Source organism: Poecilia reticulata, linkage group LG3, assembly GCF_000633615.1.
Source record: "Poecilia reticulata strain Guanapo linkage group LG3, Guppy_female_1.0+MT, whole genome shotgun sequence".
Taxonomy (NCBI): Eukaryota; Metazoa; Chordata; class Actinopteri; order Cyprinodontiformes; family Poeciliidae; genus Poecilia; species Poecilia reticulata.
This window is the reverse complement of record NC_024333.1, coordinates 2,953,326-2,974,894: the sequence shown is the minus strand read 5'-3', so window position 1 is coordinate 2,974,894 and position 21,569 is coordinate 2,953,326. Positions and strand designations below refer to the sequence as shown.

Sequence of the window (21,569 nt, the reverse complement as noted above, 5' to 3'; positions counted from 1 at the left end):
TTGACAGCAAAAATACTCTGTGGTTAACAGACAGAACCAGAGTGTTGCTCTGATTCTGTCTACGGAGGAATTGAGAAAGCTTCACATGAAAGCTTTTAGCTCATAATGTGAGTTAGTTCAGTAATTAACCCCCATCCTCTCCCGCAGGTATAAAACTGTACATCAGATTTGTTGCACAGCACACACCAAAATCCAAAGACCTGATGCAGAACTGATAATACTTTATTTAAAAGTGTAAACATTTTTACACACCTGTGGTCTGTATTGTCTTTATGCTTAAGACAGTTTTCCACGACTAAAGTCCAAAATGTAACAGCCTTTTAAGAGATAAGTGAGTAAATCTTGTAAAGACTAACCAAACTACATCAGATATATACAAAAACCTAAAATACTAATAATTATATGCCATCATTTAAAAAAAAGAATAACTAGAGGAATATTTGTCTACATTATGCAGAAATGAGCTATAGACGGTCTTTTATGTAAAACTTTAAACTTATTGTCTTCATTTTTCAAAAGAAATGTTTCTTTACTACAAAATCATCTGTTTAATGCAGTTTTACAACTGCATCATATGTAACATTCATACATGTTACATATGAATATGTAACATATTCACCTGCATTGCAATAATGTAGATGTTTGTTCCTCATATTGATCATAAAGCTTCCAGCTTTTCACTTGGTCTGTTATGCTGCTACAATGAAGAGTGTTTATGTGGGATTTGCATAAGATAAACTCTACACCCTGTATAATGGTATTTTCCTTTGGTAATAATAGGTTTCTCTTTTCAAAGAAAGAAATCCATGGCAGGACTTACCACAAACTTAAAAAGAAAAATCAATTAAAAATTAATTTAAAAAAAATATCAGTTAGGAGTAGTCACTATGAAGAAGGCTTACTTTCTATTGTACAATATGTTACATTAAAGAGGAAATATTTTGTGTTTTCTAGCCATACAGTATAACCATTTTATAGCAAGTAACTATGTTGCCTTCGGTTGTTATGAAAATGCTGTACATGTCTATATGACTTAAAAGAAATTTGACTTTGTAATTTGACACTTTGAAATTGGCTCCTCTATTAACCCTTTAACAACGTTTTTACCAGTGTTATTATATCGTATAATGAGCTTAGCAGATGTGCAGTTCCACCAGGCGTTTGCTAATTGCTGCTGGCTAGTTTGAAAGAGCTGAGTGGGGGAGTCCAAAGGAGGGCTGCTCCGTGAGGTGGAAGCTTGGAAACTGCAGCTCTGAGGAGGAGCTTCGTCCTCGAAGGCGGAGCTAGGTCCCTGCAAGTGCTTTGCACAGCTGAGTGGTTGCCATGGAGACTAAAGGATTTCTCAAATATGCATGGAAGAATCAAAGAAACACTCCATGTATGTTTTTGATGAAGGAATAACATTATAACATGATCAAAAGCAAAAAAAAAAACAACCAAAAAAAAAAAACAAAGTAAATTTTACACTTTAAAAACAAGATCTGAAGTAGCATTAGAGTGAAAATCCCCCAAACATATTGCCCCTCCTCTTGGTTCAGGTTTTGGGGCTGTGACTCTATATATCAGTGCTTTGCATGGTAGCTGAGTCTTTGGTGTTTTTCAGAGTCAACACAAAGTAAAAGAAGATGAAGAAACCTAGAAAAACACAAAGGAGAGAGAAAATGAGCTCAGATTGTCCACAGAGAGCAGGAGGTGAAGCTCTAAGGTCACTAAGAAACCACCGAATTGTGTCAGAATTAACACACAGAAATGAACTATGGTGCAGTAGAACTACAATAAAGCTAATGAGTGTTTCCATAAACTCTAGAGGGTCACAATACATGTGATTGTTCACTTTGGAACACTTATCATCCAAAAGAACCAGAATGAGTGTTAACTTCCTGCTTCTGGATGAGCAATTTCAATAAAAAAACATGTAATAATAACGAAGTATTTGGATGTGATTTTATATTATGCCCACTGTTACCCATGACCTCAAAAAAAATGATCTGTTATCTTGACTTATGGGCTAATTCATCCTGTAGATGTATTTGCTGGAATGTCCCAGCAGTAAAGAGATCAGTTTTTACAATGCTGACCTTGAAGACAGTTCACAACGCAGAAGATGTAGAGGACAGGAGTGTTCACTTGGCCCAGAGAGAAGAAGATCAGGCCCCAGGTCAGACCAAGCAGAACAATGAGGACCAGCAGCGTGCAAATGTTATTCTTGGCTGCATTTCGTTCACTCTGTCTGCGCTGATTAACCAAACATGAACAGAGAGAGAGAAAAAACACAGTAGTTTAAAGTTAATGCAAAAAATAGAAGAGATCCTGATGTAACAATCTGTAACTTTGTGCTAGATTGGTATTGAGGGAATCATCTTAGGTCTCTGAGTTGGGTAATCTGGTTTAAAGCACCGTTCCAAATCCACCTAAATCCGCTCTGCTAAAACTCTGAGGTTTGAGAATCCTTGCAAGATGTCGCTCTGCTAAAACTCTGTTCGAGACCCGATAAGGGCAAGTCTTCACGTGGATCAATGTTATAATGTTTTTATCTTTACTTTTAATAATGTTTTTATCTTTTTTTAATCTTTTTCTAAATCTCTCTCATTCTCTGTTTTTATTTTTATTTTTATTATGTAAAGCACTTTGAAATGCCTTGCTGCTGAAATGTGCAATACAAATTAAATTTGATTTGATTTTGATTTGATTTAGATGATTGGTCACATTTATATTTCACACCTCCTTAGGATGTTTTTTTTATTAAGATTGCCCTTTCTGATTACAAAACACCAACTACAGACAGAAGATTTAAGACTAAAACTGTTCAAGAAGTTTATTTAACTGCAGTCTGCTCCACCACAATGCCACACATCTTTTGGTAGCAGTTTTCTGTTTATCACAAATACAACGCTGAAATTTAGCCCAACTTTCAAGATTTCCCTTCAAACATATTTACATGTCAACAAGCTGTGATTGTTCAGACTTGGGAGTGAAAATGGAAATTGCTTTGGATCCATGATGTTGGATGTTGAACCTGTATCACATTTCATTGCCTCAATCATCTCCATCTATAAATTCAGTTTTTTATCAAGACCAACGCGCATAAAAATATATTTGCTTTCTCAAATATGTGGCTGTGTATGGACTAGGCTGTAGGTTTATTGAATGTTGCCTCTGTCAGCAGGGCAACACAATAAATAAGAGTCTCGGCAGAACCTCGAGCTTACCAGACCTTTAGGGAACATTATTATTTACATCGTACTTCATCAGACGACGTCACATGTTGATAACAGTTGGATAATAACTTTTACTGGCAACACCTGTAAGGCATAGGCAATCTGTTGGTTGTACATGCAATGTAGCTATGTGACAATTACCTGTTTGTGAAAGTACAGCCCCATGAACCATTTGATTACCACTCCAAGCATGATCACATTAAAGATGAACACCAAGACAAACATTCCCACCGTGGTCACCATCTTCACATTGTCATCGGTTATATAGCAGCTACACAAAAAGGGAGCAAAGAAAGTTTATTTTTAAAGTTTTTCATATACAAAATAAAAATGCAGACTGTAATCAAATCTATCGAGGAGACTGAAAGTGTAACAAAAAGACGACGCAAGTTCTGAGTTTAAGGAAAACATCAAGTTGAGTTAGTTGGTTTCACTCACTGATTGTGTTGAAATGTGCAAACACAACAGAGCCAAAAAGTAGCTGCAAAGCAGTTAGCATGTGTTTTTCTTACACTTCAGTAGTATTGGACGAGTCCACAGAGGTACGACCGTATGTGTCTTTGTTTATGATCACCACCACTGACACAATGACCGCTGGAAGACCTGAAACACAACAACTGGTATGTTAGCTTAGACCTGCAGACATTTAACGTCCAGATTCAGACGATGCCACTCACCCCATCCCACCACACTGAGTTTCAGCAGGTATCTCTTCACATAGATGTTGAAGACTTTGACCAATAGGATATAGAGGTGGAAGCCTTCCAAGCCCATCCATGTAAAAGAGGCCAGCAGGGAGTAGTGAAGAAGAAGAGCTACGTAACGGCAAAGCTCGGTGGAGGACGACGTTGCGGCCGCCTGGCTGGAGAGGAAGTGAACGTTGAGAAGGATCAGAGCGACTGCCAGGCTGATGTGGATCTTCTTGGAATCGTCTCCTCTGAGTTTTCTGTCAGACACAGAAAACGAGAACAGCTGAACAAATTTCATAGCCAAACTGAGTTGTACAAAAGTCAGGACACAAATGATTGCTAAATTGAGAGTCTTTACCATCTACAGAGAACAAATTAATCGATTGACAACACTAATAATACCACACCTCACCAAGCAGGTATTCATGAAACAATAACTGACAAAAAGACTGGAGGCTGTTCAATGAACGCAGTACCTGTTTGTGATGAAGAGACCAACAGTGACGACCAGAGCAAGCAGAGAGATACCACAGCCGATGTAGGTGATGTAGAACAAGATCTCAGCGTCTTTGGGTGGGACGTCTACAGACACCTGCGGAAAAAAAAATACGTTCAGCTGTTGACCATTTTATGTGGTATGTATGGTACGTACTTACTTATACTTATCTAGCAACCCAGAAGTCCAGAGAATATTTACTTACTTACTTACACTTATTTAGCAACACAGAACAGGGATTAGAACTTGGAAACCAGAAAAACTACCTTAGCAACTACTTTGTAGACTCCTACTCTCTCAACCCAGAAAAGGGATAAGACCAGAGAACACTTACTGATACTTATCTACCAACCCTGAATAGGAGTATCTAGTTTATTTCAACATTATTATCTTTTTTCTTCTTTTGGTCTTTATTTGGTTTGTTATTTTGCTTGTATTTCCTTTTAAATCCTGTAAAGCACTTTGTATTGCTTTGTTGCTGAAAATGTGCTATATAAATAAAATGACCTTTACCTTTTACCTTTTACATGCACTCTAACATTTTTAGCTGACATAAACTTCACAAAATGGTCACAGAAATTATTGGCATTAAAATACAGGAATTTAATTTCAATATTTTTATAGTTTGAATTTCTAACATCCCAGTGACAATTTGCATTGCTACCTTTGTCTGTCATAAGGAGGTATTCATTTAAATTACATTGTATTTATGAAAACATTACATCAAAGAACCCAAATAACAATAAAAAAAAACATAAATACTCTATTAAGTTGAACATATAAGCTTTACATGGATAAAATCAATACACCTCTGGTTTTAGTTCTGAATAATTTCAACCCATCTTTTTTTTGGTTTTATTTTTGTTTAATCATGTAAGTGCTGCATAAGAAATAATGATCAACCGCTCATCTGGACTCATCCAGATAAAATCATCTAGGTTTGCATAGTTAAATTGAAATGCATTTTTAAAAAACAACAGCATGAATCAGACGTCTGTGCAAGGAATCAATGGTACCATTACGTTTATGTCTATCATTTACTGAGGCATCTCTTCCTCTTCCTGCTTTCAAGTCCAGTTAACATTTACTCAATTGATGTGAAATAGCTCCCCTTACTGGTATATTGGAGTATGTGCAATTCTTTGTATATAACAAAAAGCTCAACTCCACTCTATAGTTCACATTTTTTCAGATAGAATGGTTTGTTGAAGGTAATAATAAGCAAATATATGTATTCACAATGGCATGCAATCAATCCAGTTCATTTGTGTAGCACATTTCAGCAACAAGGCAGCTCAAAGTTCATTACATCATGAAAACACAAGAATAAGAAAACATCATACAGTCACCAGGTTCAGAAACCAGTAACATTAGATTTTGTTAGATGAAGTCATAAAAATCATCAATACAAATTTTATGTTTTGGTCAATGTTTCATTTATTATGGTTCAAAAGCAACTTTAAACAGCTGGCCTTTATTTAAAGAAACTCAGTGTTTCGGATGTTTTGGTTCTGGGGATGCAGAGCAGAACCAGAACCAGAAGACCTGAGAGGTTCTGGAAGGTTGAAACAACAGCAGCAGATCTTTAATGTTCAGTGATTTATAAACTAACAACAGTATTTTAAAGTCAGTAAATAATCACACACATTCCATAATATTAAAATATTCTAAAGCACTGAATTTAGGGTTTCATTGTCTGTTGGCCATAATCATTGAAATAGTAAAAAAGAAAAAAAATCATGAAATATCTCCCTTAATGTGCAATGAATATATAAAATATCTAAGAATGTATGTCTGAAATGAGTCAAAAATTAAATTCTGATTTTGGAGCTGAAAAACTTATAGCGCCAAGTCGTGTTAAGGATTTTATGGCAAAAGGTCATAAAGTCATTGTTACTATCTCAGTGAGAGGAGCAGTCCTGCTCCTGTCTTTGTCTTTGTTAAGACAAAGAGCTGAGATGATGACACAACGGTTAAACTTGAACTTTTGTGGTCTACACAACCTTTGTTCATGAAATTAAAAAAACAAAAAGTGTTTCCTACCAGGAGCACACCAAAGTATGTGAGATGGTCACAGGAACAGGTGATGTACGTCGGGGTGGATTCCACCATTTCACAGCCCTGTGAGCTAACGTCTGAGAGAGAGAAACCTGTCATACTGACCACATCAGGACATCAGAACTGAACCGAGCGATGACTGGTGGCTACTCACTACCAGATGTTGTATTTAGGAACACACACTCGGGTCTCAGGGATTCCTTAAACAACATTATTTCTGCTTTAGATGATATTATTATCTTCCTTCCTGCAACATATTGCCACATAACTTGCAGCTTTGTGATAAGGGCAGGGGAATAAAATCAGTTACGTTTATGGCTGATGCAATGCTCATAGTGATGTTGATGCGTTGCTTGAGTCCGGCGACATTCCTGCCGACGCTGACGCCAACGAGCCTGTTATCGGACAGGTTCTGCAAGTCTGGCAGTGAAATCTGCAAAATGAAATCAACTTTTGTTTTAAATTGTTATTGTCAAAAAAATAATGATGTACCATGTGTCATTTTGCATCATTTGCAGGTGAAATTTGTAATTGTTGGGGTTTTGTCAGAATTCTGATAACGGTTACCAGAGATAGATTTTGTCCGTAGCAACAGATTATTATAATGTGAAAACTTAGTCTAGGATATAATTTGAAATAAATGACACATCTCCCTTCCCCCCAAGCAAATGCACACCGACTTCCTGAATGTCAAACCAGAGCCCTACACCAAAACCACTGTGTACACTCCTATCTTATATTTATCTAAGCAAAAAAAAGACGAAAAAAATTTCAGCCTGAGCTCAATTTTTTATTTTTTTTTCTTGAGAGGGTGCATGAACAGAAATGTTCATCAGTTTAATGAAATTTTTAACCACTGTTAAAAATGTACCGCATTTTCCACACTATAAGGCACACCTAAAAACCTTCAATTTCCTCAAAAGCCGACAGTGCGCCTTATAATCCGGTGCGGATTATATATGGACCGATATTGAGCCACAACAGGTCTAGCAACTATGGTAATCAGCCACTGACTTCATTTTCCCCCATAGAAGAAGAAGCGCACGGTGCATGCTGGAATAGTTGTCAGAACGCTTGTTTGTTTATAAAGTTTGACTGACCTATATACCTACCAACTGTCTAGAATAGCGGTTCTCAACGTGGGTGGTACCGCCCCCCAGGGGGCGTTCAGAGGACGGCAGGGGGCGCTGGCGGACATTTTTACAAAAGGGGGGCGCTGGGATGCCTTTGGGGGGCGTTTAGTCGAAGGTAAACTTTACACCATAAATCCACAACAATACCAGTTTAGACTTTGAGCAACTTGGTAAAACTGTATTGTGTAACATTAAATCATGCTTAGCTGCAACTGTATCGATGGCAGCTCTTCTTCTATTCAGTGTTTGTAGCTTCATGGCGCAGCTCCRCTCCGCATCAGTTCAGCGTTACACCGGCTGATGACGCTGATGTGATTCATTTTGTCTGGTATTTACGTAGGCTACATGTTTTGGCAGTTCTGTGATCATGTCAAAGCAGCAATTTACATTAAAAAAGTGTTTTATTTCCGTTTGTAGGCTGCCCGCTACCATGGAAGGACAACAGAAAATCGTTCTTATAAACATGTAATTACTAAAATCACGATACCCTGACTTTGTATCCTTCTGAAAAATGAACCCATTAAAATAAAGAAATCCCTCCATGGGTGATATAGAGAGCGTTCATTTTATAGCGTTAACACCGGAGCTGTAAGTGGTCCGACATGAGACGGGGTGATAGAACAACACAGCACTTTTAAATTTCAATAATCAGAATACCGAAATTGTTTCCGTTGTTTTAAAAGGTTTATGTTATTCTGCCTTTTCCCCATCGATAGGCTTCCCAACCGCCCTGCACCAGGGAGTTTAAAAAAAAAGAAAAAAGCCGAGCACATTGCGCAAAACTCTGAAACACGAGAAGCGGGCAAAACGGAGCGACGAACTAGATGTGAATTATGGCATAAAAACACAGAATCCGACACTGAACAGTGAAAAATCAACACATGATGTGAAAAACATGACGATTAGGAGGCGCAGCAGGTGATGAGTGAAGATTACTGATGGTCAATAAACGTTAAAATAAATCTAGCAACAGGAAAGAAACTAAAGTGGACATAACAATAAACCAAGAGAGGATAATAATAATCAAAGGAAACTAAATGGAAATGAATGAAGAACAAAATGCAAGAATAAACTAAGAAACTAAAGTAAATACGGAGGAATAAACTGGTATGGCAAGACCTTTAGAGCAATAATTAATACAGAGGACTGTATGGCAAGAATAAACAGACACTATTTCCAAATAAAAGGTAAAATAATATTGTTTAAGTGCCATGGGCAGGGGCGCAACTACACATTATTCAGGTGGATGCGAAAACATAAATCGGCGCCCCCCCACGAAGGAGCGTCGAAACAAAGCTCGCCTCCCTCCCAGCCCCCCAACCCCCCTCCTCCAGACGCCGCTACGTTTAGGGCAAAACTCGCTACATTTACCCCGTTATGTGCGCAAGGTGAAGGAGCGTAAGGCGCGCTGAAGTGTACGGGAAAACATAATCGGTGCGCCGATTCAAAACATCTACAATAATGATATTAACATTAATAATAAAATAATTGTCAGTGCAAAGTAGCCTACACATTTTTTGGTGGGGGGCGGTGAGGGACCTGGATAAAGTCTAGGGAGGCGCTGACCCGAAAAAGGTTGAGAAACACTGTTCTAGAATCAGGTCGTCTGCAGGTCATTTAGCACCACGTCTGCCCACGCACCTTCCCAGTCGCGGAAAGCTCACCTCCCTGACCGGAGTCGGACTGTTTTGTTGACATTCCGTTTAGTGAAGCTCCATCTAGTGGATGCATAATGTAACTCCAGCCTCTAGCGTCTATTCTATGCGCCTTATAGTGCGGAAAATACGATAGTAAAAATATATTCACCATCTCGAGAAGCAATATTTTGAAGTTGGAAAAACTTCAAACTTCAACTTCAAAATCTCACATTAAGAAAGAATTGTTGTTTCTCCCTATTTGTTTATTTTAAACAAAATCACTGCCCTATATATGTGCATCATCTGGTTGCCAGCTTTGCTGCAGGTTCTTATCCGGTTTAGAACGAGCAGTGTTGTATAGTAACGAAGTAAAAACACTTCACTACTTTATTACAAGTAAATTTTGGAGTACTTCATACTTTCCTCGAGTATAAAATTTTTTGATAACTTTCACTTTTACTTCACTATATTTCCGAACTTAATTGCATACTTCTACTCCGATACATTTTCAATGTGGGGCTTAGTTACTCGTTACAAAAAAGCGAGAGAGAGAAACGCTAGTTTTTTTGACCCCACCTACTGATTGACTGCAACAAAGTCGGTAGAATACTTGCCTGGGCTTGTTCATCACCACCAACAGGATACACCTGTTTCGCTTCTCCCATTAAACACAAAGCAAGTCTTGCAATCAGCAGCCGCGGCTCAAAAGTTGGGAGGAGGAGGAGGATAATTTTGAACGAAAGATCAAAACCACACAAAAATTGGATGGTGGAAAAGGCGGTTTATTGCATAAACTGGTATGTGAATGGTTCGGATGGAAATGGAGATAAGTACTGAAGAAGAAGGGGAATATGAAGGGTGGACGCCAGTGGGAAGAGGGAGAGGAAGAGGACGAAGAAGATTTAGTTTAGATGACGGAAAGGAAGTCAGAGAAAGTCAAGGAAGTAAATGGGATCTGGAAGGAAGCAGTTCAGAGCAGGAGAGGGTGGTTGGGAGAAAAGTAGTGAATGAGAAATTTAAAATAATTCTGAAACTTAAGAATGAGGAAGAGCAGGAGAAAATCAGCCCAATAGGGGTGTCAAAAGAAATTAAGAAGAAAATAGGAGAAGTCGAAATGGTAAAAATCTTGAGAGACGGAAGTCTGTTGATAGAATGTAAGGATATAGAGCAAAAATATTAAGGTGGATAACATGTGTAAAAGAGAAGTGCTGGAGAAAAAAATTGTTGGGAGAAAATAAAAAAATTAGAGGGGTGATATATGGGATCCCCCTAGAGGGGGATCTGGAAAAACTTAAGAAAAATATAGTTGGAGCAAAGGTGGCTAATATGAAAAGGCTGTTAAAAACTGTGAACGGTGAGAGAGTGGGGAGTATGTCAATCCTAGTGGAGTTTGAAGGTAAAGAGTTGCCAATGAATATAAAAATAGGATATATAAGTTTCAAAGTCAGACCTTATATACCTCCACCACTTCGGTGTTATAAATGCCAAAGGTACGTGAAATTGCGGCAGTGTGTAAAGGTAAGCAGAGATGCCCAAAATGTGGGGAAGATCATAAAGTTGAAGAATGCAAGGAAAATGTAGAGGAGAAATGTTGTAACTGTGGGGGAAATCATAGGGTTACGTACGGAGGATGCGAGGTAAGGAAGAGGGCTAAAGAAATAGTGCAAATTAAAACATCTAAAAATATAAGCTACGCTGAAGCTGTAAAAAGTGTGAAGGAGCAGAAAAAAGAGTGATTGAACAAAGAGATCAAACTATTCAGCAACCCAAAATACTACCAGAAGATAAGGTCTCGTACTCAGGGGAAAATCTGGTTTTATTCATAGCGTATGTCATCAACTGTACTGATCAAGCTAAGCACAAAACCGAGAAGATTAAAATAATAGTGAAAGGAGCTGAAAACTTCTTGGGATTTAAGAAAGGTACATGGGAAGAAATAAATAAAAAACTAGGTGGATAAGAAGTTGGAAGCAACAAGTGAAAGTAGTTTATGTTAATACTTCAATGGAACGCTAGGAGYCTGTTAGCCAATGGTCAGGAATTTAAARGATAWATTGACGAACTTKAAGTCCAACCAGATATAATTTGTGTACAAGAAACTTGGTTAAAACTAACCTTAGATTTTGTGATTGGAGGATATGTTGGTAAGAAGAGATAGAGAAGAGGGGAGGGGGGGGGGGGAGGATTGTGGAATATTTATAAAACAAGGGATACAATATCAGGTTATAGGAAAGGGAAAATAACTAGAATTTATAGTAATTGAGGTATGGGTGCAGGAAAGTAAATTTAAAATAATAAATTTCTATAATCCATGTAAATCATTATCGGTTGAAGTAATGGAGGAATTATTAGATCATTTGGAAGGGAGAGTAATTTGGTGTGGGGATTTCGATACAAAAAGTACACTGGGGAAATAGTAATGATAAAAATGGACAGGTTATAGAAGGAGTGATGGAAACAAAAAATTTAATATGTATTAATGAGAGAAAGGGTACACGAATTAATTTAAGAACAGGGATGGAATCAACTTTAGATCTAACAATAGTATCAAATGATATAGCTGGTATCTGTGAATGGTCGGTTGATAAAGAAACAACGGTAGGTAGTGATCATTATCCTWTAACTACAAGGGTAGGAATTATTGGAAATAAGTATAAAAATAGAGGGGAAAGATTGAACTTTAATAAGGCAGATTGGAGTAAGTTTAGATACTTGTGTGAAATATATTTAGAAAAGGTAGATTTTAATATAAATATAAACGAAGTGAATGCAAGTATCTCAAAGATAATTACATATGCAGCTGAAGATTCTATTAAGAAGTCAGGGAGTATTAATGATAAGAAAAGGGGGCCATGGTGGACAAGTGAGTGTAAGGAAGCAATTAAATTAAGAAATAAAGCCTTTAAGGTATTAAAACTTAACCCAATATATATGAACTTAATTGATTATAAAAGGAAGCAAGAGGTAGTTAGGAGGACTATTAAGAAAGCTAAGAGAGATTATTAGAGGAAATTTTGTAGTACAATAGGGAGAGATACAAAAGTTGAGAAGATTTGGAAAGTAATTTAAAAAATGAATGGAATTAAAAAAGAGTTTGATTACCCTGTATTAAAAGAAGAGAATATGGATATAATTAGAGATGAGGATAAAGCGGAGGTATTGGCAAGATCGTTTAATAAGATTCATAGTACAAATAACATTAGCGAAGAAGGAAAAAAAGGAAGAGAAAATACTGTCAAGTATAAAAATTTAATGGAGAGTGAAGAAGAGGTAAATAATTTTTTGAATGTTGAATTTACCAAAGTGGAATTAAATTGTGTGCTTAAAAAGACCCAAAATACGGCGCCAGGTAAAGATAAAATTTGGTATAGAATGATGAGTCAACTAAGTGATAAATCAAAAGTTATAATATTAAAACTATTTAATAAAATCTGGGAGGAGGGAAAATTACCAGAGTTATGGAAGGAATCATTATAGTACCGATAGCTAAACCAGAAAAAGATCATTCAAAACCAGAAAGTTATAGGCCAATAGCATTAACTTCAAACTTATGTAAAATAATGGAAAAAATGATTAATAATAGATTAGTGTATTATTTAAATAATTAGAAATGCATTCCTTTTTATCAAAGTGGTTTTTGTAAAGGGAGGAGCACTAATGACCCAACGTTATGTCTTGAGCATGAAGTAAGAAGAGCTCAAGTAAACAAAGTGTAGTGGCTGTATTTTTTGATATTAAAAAAGCATATGGTATGATGTGGGTAGAGAGTTTATTAATTAAATTATACAAATTGGGGATTAAAGGRAAAATATATGAATGGATTAAAGACTTTCTAACAAACAGGAAATTACAGGTAAAAATTGGAGAGGTAGTTTCAGGTAAATATGTAGTGGAAAATGGTACGCCACAGGGGAGCATTATAAGTCCTTTATTGTTTTCTGTGATGATTAATGACATATTTAAAAATGCTGGAAGGGACATGGGATGCTCACTCTTCGCAGATAATGGAGCCATATGGAAAAGAGGGAAGAATATGGAGTTTATAGGGAAAAAAATACAAAAGGTCATTGTTGATATCTGTGGGCATTGCAATGGGGATTTAAATTCTCAGTGGATAAAACGAAAGTAATTGTTTTTTCTCAAAAAAAATTTAAACGAGGTAATAGAATTAAAGTTATATAATCAAAAAATTGAACAGGTAAAGAGTATAAMATTTCTGGGGTTGTGGTTTGATGAGAAATTAAAGTGGAGTATCCACATCCAAAAGATTGTAGATAAATGTAAGAAAAAATTGAATATATTAAGATGTTTGGTTTGGCTGGTAATGATTGGGGGGCAGACAGACAAGAGTTAAAACAGATTAAAACAGGGACGATAAGATCGGACCTTGATTTTGGATGTTTAGTTTACAGGCCAGCAGCTAAAACTCATCTGGATAAATTAGACAGTATTCAACACATTATGTACGGGAGCTTTGAAAACAACGCCAACAACAGCATTAGAAGTAGAAATGGGAGAAATGCCACTAGATCTGAGGAGATCTAAATTMRKAATTAATTATTGGTTAAATTTGATGGGGCATAAATGTGAACATCCAACCCGGGAAATTTTAAAATCATGCTGGGAAAAGGAAAAGAAAGAGATGAGGAGTTATGGATGAACAATTGGAAAAGACGTTAAGGAATTTAAAATGGATACTTTAGAAATTAGTCAAACAGATCCAACATCAGTTATACCACCCTGGATGCTGCCAGAAACCACAGTCGATTTGTCTTTAATAGTTAAGAAACAAGACAAATCAAATGGTATAGATAGATACTCAGTGCAATCACATATAAATGATTACTATAGTTATGTCCAAATATATAGATGCATCACAAATTGAAGGAAAAATAGGAATAGCATGTACAATTCCAGAATTCAATTTGAATATAGGGAAGCGAATTACGGATGGGCTATCAATCTATACAGGTGAAATGTTAGCAATTCTATTGGCTTTACAATGGATTGAGGAAGTAAAACCAATGCAAGCAATAATTTGCTCTGATTCAAGCTCGGCTTTAACAAGTATAAAATATTATAATACGGATTGTAGGAGAGACAAATTATTATGAATATATCATACACTATATAGATTACAAAATATGGGGTTAGTAGTTACATTTGTGTGGGTTCCAGCACATATAAGGGTAGTAGGAAACGAGAAAGCCGATAAAATGGCAAAGAAGGCAATTCATAGTCCCATCAGTTTTACAGTTAAGACGAGTAAGTCTGAAGGAAAAAGTAAAGCTAAAGAAGAGCTGATGAAAATATGGCAAAGAAGGTGGGATGAAGGGGAAACAGGAAGATGGTTTTATAAGATTCAGAAGGTTGTAGGACGGAAAAGAAAGGGAAGAAGAAACAGGAAGGAGGATAGAATAATAACAAGATTAAGGTTTGGTCATACAGGGCTTAATTATTCACTTTTCAATATCCAGAAGCATAAAACTGGAAAGTGTGAGTATTGTGAAAAGTTTATAAATATGAAGAAGATAGAAGATATATGTTGAGAGAATGTGAAGAGATTAAAAGGTTCAATTTAACAGAATTTTTGAGGAGAGAATTGGGAAGCAAACATATTCAAATAATTATTCGATTTCTTAAAAAAAAACAAGGTTATTTCATAGAATTTGATTAGGGCAGGATGGTAGAGAATGTGTTAAAAACAAAGAATGGTATAAAAAAAACTATATGCAATTAGGGTAATATAAGTAGGTATGCATGTGAGAGTGTTAAATTAGTCATAAGTATAAAGTAAGGATTATGTATGAAGTGAAAGGTTATAGATTATCACGAGCCACAACACTCCATACCAGTAAGTGGCGGTAATGCTGCTGAAAGTTTGTTGCCAACCGCCAATAAAAACCAAGAAGAAGAAGAAGAAGAAGAATCAGCAGCAGCCACATGAAGGAGGAGACGGAGACCACAACGACTGCAACTACGTCGGACACGGCTCCAGGGGAACCACCAGCTGGTGATGAGAGCCCATTGTCTTATTTAAACACAATATACTCTTTCGTGGGTGTTAAAGATTCGTCGTACCGCATGAAGTGTATGTTATGCCTGCCCAAAGATGTGAAAATTCTATTTTACAAAAACTCCCCGTTCAACTTGAAGAGACACATCGAGGTAACTTCTTATGAAATGGTTATAATCCTCCTGTTTCAGTAACTATAGCTTGGTCACTAGCCACTATTGTGAAATCTTGAGCATAACGTTACCTGTATAAATGAACTTTGTTTGGCATTGTTTCAGTTCCACACGTGGTGTATTTAGCTTAGGCCTAATGTTGACTGTAGCAGGCTACCTAGACTCCGCTGTTCAAGAGGGGACGGAAGCCATAGCGATAGCAATTTAGACTAAATTTAACTAATATAGGAAAGACATGCAAGTTCAAAACCATTAACATGTGCTACTCTTTAAAACTGGAACAAACTTTGTGTGTGCTTCTGCTGTCTTAGCAAAGCCAAGGTTAGCCAACCTTGCAGTCGCCACAATAGCTACGTTTCCATGATGGCCAATGTTCAATACCAACCAGTTTACTTAAATAACATTGTACTAGATTAAGTGTGTTTTGTTTGCATTTATATTGCAACCTAAGGAAATTAGTGTTTGTAACTAATGTGGGTGTGGGTCAATTTGTGTCCAATTTTTATTTTTTTTGGTCTTTCAGAGAAAGCATCCGCACCATGTTCAGAAATGCATTGAATTTCTGAAAATTCATTGTTCAGAAATTCAGCAAAGAGCAAAAGGGCCAGTGGACCACCCACTCCCGCCAGCAAGCAGGCCACATTGACTCACACCTTGGCCATGACTCCTCAGAGTGTTGTGAAGGCCATTGTCAAATATGTTGTACATGGGCTGCGGCCCTTCTCAGTAGTCGAGCAGGAGCCATTCAGAGAATTCATCAAAGACCTTGTCCCTAATGCCAAGATGCTGTCACGGGTGACGCTCACATCCAAGATTGAAGATGATTTTAACGAAATGAAGGCTGCACTGATTGAAGCAATGAAGGGGGTCGACTACGTAGCTACTACTACCGATTGCTGGTTTTTCTTTTGCATAATGACCAGTTGTGTGCACCAATAGTTTGTGAAGTAGAGTAATCGTAACGGCTTTTTTTCTTAATGTTGGCCGCGTTTTCTGTACTGACTATTTATTTTTCTCATTTTCAGCACTGACCTTACTTGAAGGGGAAACTTCAGGCTTACAAAAACTTTGTATTTTCTGTCCTGGAGGGTATACTAAGAAACTGGTTCAGTTGTAAAGCAGGTTAAGTTAACCTTGTGGTATAGGTAAAGCACCTAATTTTCTTAACTACATGCTGCCTGCAGGTATATCTATTTGCGCGTTTAATTTTGCCTGCACTTGGTTGTGTACATTATTTTAAATGTATTTGACAAGTTTACCAAAATATAAAAAATGTAATTGGTGTGTCAAACTCATTTTCACAGTTTTCACTTTGGGGACACTTTGGGAAATCAATCTTTTAAAGGGTTTTGTTAATTTAATTTTTTCAACCCTGGCCCACGAGGGAAACTGCCCTGCATGTTTTAGGCATTCCTCTGCTTCAGCACACATGATTTCAACTGATGGCTGATTAACAGGGTTTTGCTGAATTGCAATCATCTGAATTGAGTGTGTTGAAGCAGGTGAACATCTAAAACATGAAGGTCAGTGAAACACCAGGTTAGTTTGACACAGTGCAGTGTGAAAGCATAACACAGCAGCTGAAAAAATAGCAAATGTTGCAATTTTAACCGCCAGTTTTTTGGTGAAAACACAATAAATGTAAAAGTGCATGCTTTGTCAGTGACATAAAAGACGAGTCTCACATTGCCTGGCATCTGGATCATGCAGAACACAATGCTACTGTTCAGTCCAGCATGCAGCTCTGCCGGCAGCTGAACTCTCACCGCTCTGTTGGACACGTCTACGTCTGATGTCGCCTGCAACCAGAAGCAGAAACGGCAAGAGAAACACTGAAGGCTCAATACGCCATGCCGCTGACTGTGAATCTGTCCGTTAAGAACATACACACAGACATGTTTACCTGAGTGCTGTTGGCATATATCTCAATACTCCTGGAGTCGTTAGGCGGCTTCTGTAAGAGAGCCACTAAAGACGGAACAGAAATGTTTGTGGTATGGTTCACCTCCGTTTCCTCCAGAATGCTTTCAAGTATTTGAGTTGCCCTGAATGAAAAGGAAGAAAGGATATGGAGATGGACAGCTGAGAGATACACTATCTGATCCACACACACCCACTGACTCTGTCCATGATAAAGAATGAAAATACTTACTTGAAAATGTTCCACTCTGTTATCCCTTGGCTGTACCTTTTCATGCAGCATTCAGTTTTTGCAACTGTAAAGTTGATCATTGTAAGATGCATGAAATAAAGTGTGGACATAAAGAGCCTCAGATAACAAATGACCCAGTCAAAGTAACCATTTGGAGCAATTTGATGATGCAAATGAAGCAACCTACCTGATCGATTTTTAAAGTTGTTGCAGTCACCCCAACAACCAGTGGGTTTACAGTTTACTTGGGTCACACTATCCATGGTATAAAATCCCACCAACAGGATGAGCCAGAACATCTTTCTGTCAAAAACACAGATGTTCTGGTTTAAATCAAGAGCTGCGTGTTGGACAGAGAGGCAATGAGCAGGTTCTGTCCGAAACACACAGAGAAACAGAAAACCTTGAAAAAAAATCCATATGTGTTCAGTTTCATTCCCAAGTTGTAAAATTCATCCTTAGATTTCTCCTTAAAGGTTGAACTAAAAACTGAAAACGCAAAAGATCCAAATTTGATGATGCACATTTTTGGACTTAAGGATTAGTCTCATTTCTGCTGGAAAAAAAACAAGCAAAAAAAAACATAAACCAACAAAGACTTTATCTGTTCTGTTGGAAATTAGCAATCAGGATTCCTATACGTTTCCAATTTTAGGATTCCGTACTTTCAGAAGTTCACATTTTAAGATGTATCTGTTTCTTGTTTTTATTTTTTAAATAACATTCTGGGTATTTTAGTACAAAAAAGTTGGGTTTTATGCTCCACTATTCATTAAGTCAGCTTCTGGATTGTCAGATTAGTAAAGGACTATTCCACTGAACAAAGCCCAGTTTGAACTTTTTAATCACTGTAAAACATGAGCTGCATCATATTTATTTTCTGGTTTGTGAATTTAATCTTTGTGCCACAAGATTTCTGTTATATGCCATAGTAAAAGCAAAACTTTAAAATCATAGAAAAACAAGAGTGGAATTCATTTTTAGTCAATAATTTCTTAGTACTGATTTAAAAAAAAATGTTGTTCCTCTCGCAAATTATTTCACCTTTAACAAGACATTTTCCCCATGTTAAAAGTGAAATAATCTGCCGGTGGAACCAGAACTTTTTAAAATCAGTATTATTGATATTATCATTAATACCTTTCAGCTATATTTTGCTGAAATGTTCCATCTAAGCCAGTTTTGTCTCATGTCAAGTATACTAAGATATTTGCACTCAAAACTACAGTAAAAATACTTGGTAGTATTTTTCATTTTTTGCAGTGAAGTTCAGTATTTTTGCTGCTGCCTGCCCTTCACATAACATTTATCCATTGAGTCGTGTCAGAATGCCACCCCATTATAAAATAATTTTAATTTCTTCTCTAAATCCAGATGGCCGTGGCAGACTGCGCTGATGACTTTACAAGAATGACCTCATATTCTGAACTTCAACTGTTCTGTTTTACAAGTAATCCATTATAACATTTTATTGAGAAACAGCAGAAAGAGTAAAATGAGCCCAAAGTTTAACAAGCACTCTTTCAAATGAAGATGCAAATGCATGCACTGCACTGGGTCAAACAGGTGTGCAAATTTCAGAGAGAATCTGTCTGTGACACTCAGTCAGCTCCACCATCCGTGCTCAAAGTCAAACCGCAAGAAAAACCTCTGATTTATTTTTTAATTTTCTTCCTTTAACCAGTTTAACCCCCACTGAATTCTCATTTTAAACAGGGATCTGTGCAGAAATCTGCTACACACAACAACCTGGTTACACAAACGTAAAACATATTAAAACATACGCACAAGTTTAAAACAAATTACAAAAGAGTTTGAAAGCAATGACACTGGTTGATAGAATCACGCTGAATGTTATTAAGAACCGCTCGAATTAAGTCCAATGAAATAAGATCCAACATCCTGAGTTCAGACTGCAGCTGATAACATGCAGTGGGAGCCGTCACACTTGAACGCTTGATTCCCTCTTGCTGTTGGAAACGTGGAAAATGCAAGAGGAAAATGTTGTAGGAGCGCAAAGAAGGGGCAATAACAGATCGATGTAGGAGTAGAGTTTTATAAATCCGGATCATCAAGTGATTGTTTCTCTGTACGCTTAGAGGACGCCATTCAGCTTTAGATGTGTAAGACTGTTACAAACCTTACAGCACAATAATACACAGTATCCAAGGACCGAAGACATTTGCTCAATGCAGTCATATACAAGACATCTCCATAATCCAGGAGTGGTAAGAATGTTGCTGAGACCACTTTTCTTCTAGCTTTGAGAGAGAAACAGGATCCATTATGATAATAAAACAAAATCGCCATCTTCAGTGTACATGACAAATCTGCCATGTGCTTTTTATAAGAAAGCTGTTTATCTACAATAAAGCCAAGATAGTCATAATTAGTGACAAACTCAATTTGTGCCCCTAAAGCAGTGGTAAGCAACAGATGATATCCCTGATATCATATCTTTGGTAGTTTTTGAGGGTGCAAAAAAAAGAGAGAGAAAAAACCCTGGCACAGAGAAAAGCAAATGCCACAATCTGTGACCAGCTCTTGATTGCTGGGAATTGACCATATTGGAAAGGTGTTCCCTGGAAATTGATTTTTCCTGCTGTGAGATTTGTTCATCTGCTGCTGCTACCAAAAACAAGACCAATCATTCAATCAGGAAATACACCTTCTGTGATAGGGAAGCCAAGAGTCCAGTCAAATGACCAAACATGTCATTTTTAGTCATTTTATCTCTTTTTACAGAGAGATAAAATGTAATATTACCCACACTGCTGTGGTGGTTTTCTGTACTCTACAGCACCAATGGATTTAGAAATATTAGTCTTTCTCAGAATGAAGGAGAGGCTTTCTGTTCTCCACACAGAGCAAGATGTTTACAGTTAGCAACGCACACTATGCTAATCAATATTAGAAATGTTTTAAAATCTCACTTATTGAAAAAACCTCTTCAGTGTTACAATGTCCCTGTTTGGATTAAAATATGTAGCAGAATCAACGACTAAGGTGGTAAAAATAGGATTTTGGAAATGATTTCTGAATAAATATCAGCAAGTCGAGGTTAACAAACAAAACGCACACGCACACGCACGCACGCGCGCGCGCGCGCACACACACACACACACACACACACACGCACACACACACACACACCCACACACACACACACACACACACACAGATCTCGGCCAAGTGTAAACCTGTTTGATTATTCTGTCTTCAATGAGCTCCATCACTTTACTTAACACCACCAGCTAGATCTCCTAAACATATAATTCAAAATGTTTTTGAGCTTCTTTGCTAAAAGTAAGAGAAACATCTCAAAATAGTTTCATGGCCTTCCAACAGAAATAACTGCAAGTTTTCACACTTCAAATTAAAGCCTCTGCATCGCTGCAGGTCTTTCCTGTGCAGATTAATGAACAACAAGCACAGCTCAGGTCAGATTTCTGCATCACCACAACCAAAAGCGTCCTTGAAGCTGAACATTAAAAAACACGGTAGCCTTACCTTTGCATGTCGCTGAGATATTGCTAAAGTTTTATGTGAAACGATACCAGAGCGCAACTAATGTGACAGCAGGAAGCAGAGCAGAGCAGAAGGTAGGCGGAATTAACACTTCTGTAGGAAGTTGTTTGGGGACAAAAACAGAAACCCCCAGAAACATTTAAATGAGTGACAAAGAGGAAACCAAAATATGACATTATGTTCTAGATAATTTGCATACTCTTCCTGGACCTAAAAAGATCCAGGAAGAGTTCTCTGTGTGGAATTCATCTGCTTTTCATTTGATTAGCACTATTTGCTAATCAAATGTGCAAATTTCATGTGCAAATGGTTTTATTCTCATCTGTACAACACTGTGGAGACACATTTCTATGGAGAGCCATGTCAGCCAAAATTAGGTAAATAAATAAGTAAATAAATAATTGGCTTTTTAATTCCTATTTATTTATTCCCAAGGAAAACGGAAAGTATAAATGAATAAGGAAAATAA

The 21,569-nt window shown here is 37.1% G+C and overlaps 1 protein-coding gene across 1 annotated transcript; it reads right to left on the bottom strand.

The window, feature by feature from the left end:
- Window positions 1–1,470: 1,470 nt before the first annotated feature.
- On the bottom strand, window positions 1,471–21,168 carry LOC103462233 (adhesion G-protein coupled receptor G2-like). The gene is made up of 14 exons (XM_008404891.2): window positions 21,083–21,168; window positions 17,760–17,875; window positions 17,573–17,636; window positions 17,324–17,465; window positions 17,106–17,219; window positions 6,772–6,894; window positions 6,616–6,661; window positions 6,447–6,538; window positions 4,384–4,499; window positions 3,896–4,164; window positions 3,731–3,821; window positions 3,360–3,489; window positions 2,079–2,235; window positions 1,471–1,635 (listed from the first exon to the last, which is right to left on the bottom strand). Exons 1-14 carry the CDS (start codon window positions 21,088–21,090, stop codon window positions 1,556–1,558), a joined length of 1,548 nt encoding a protein of 515 aa, XP_008403113.1. The 5' UTR covers window positions 21,091–21,168; the 3' UTR covers window positions 1,471–1,555.
- Window positions 21,169–21,569: the final 401 nt, after the last annotated feature.

Coding starts and splice junctions, on each gene's coding strand:
- LOC103462233 (XM_008404891.2), bottom strand. Junction 6,662..6,771: donor GCATTGCATCAGCCATAAAC/GTAACTGATTTT, acceptor ATGTTGTTTAAG/GAATCCCTGAGACCCGAGTG. Junction 1,636..2,078: donor CGTTGTGAACTGTCTTCAAG/GTCAGCATTGTA, acceptor GTGTTTTTCTAG/GTTTCTTCATCTTCTTTTAC.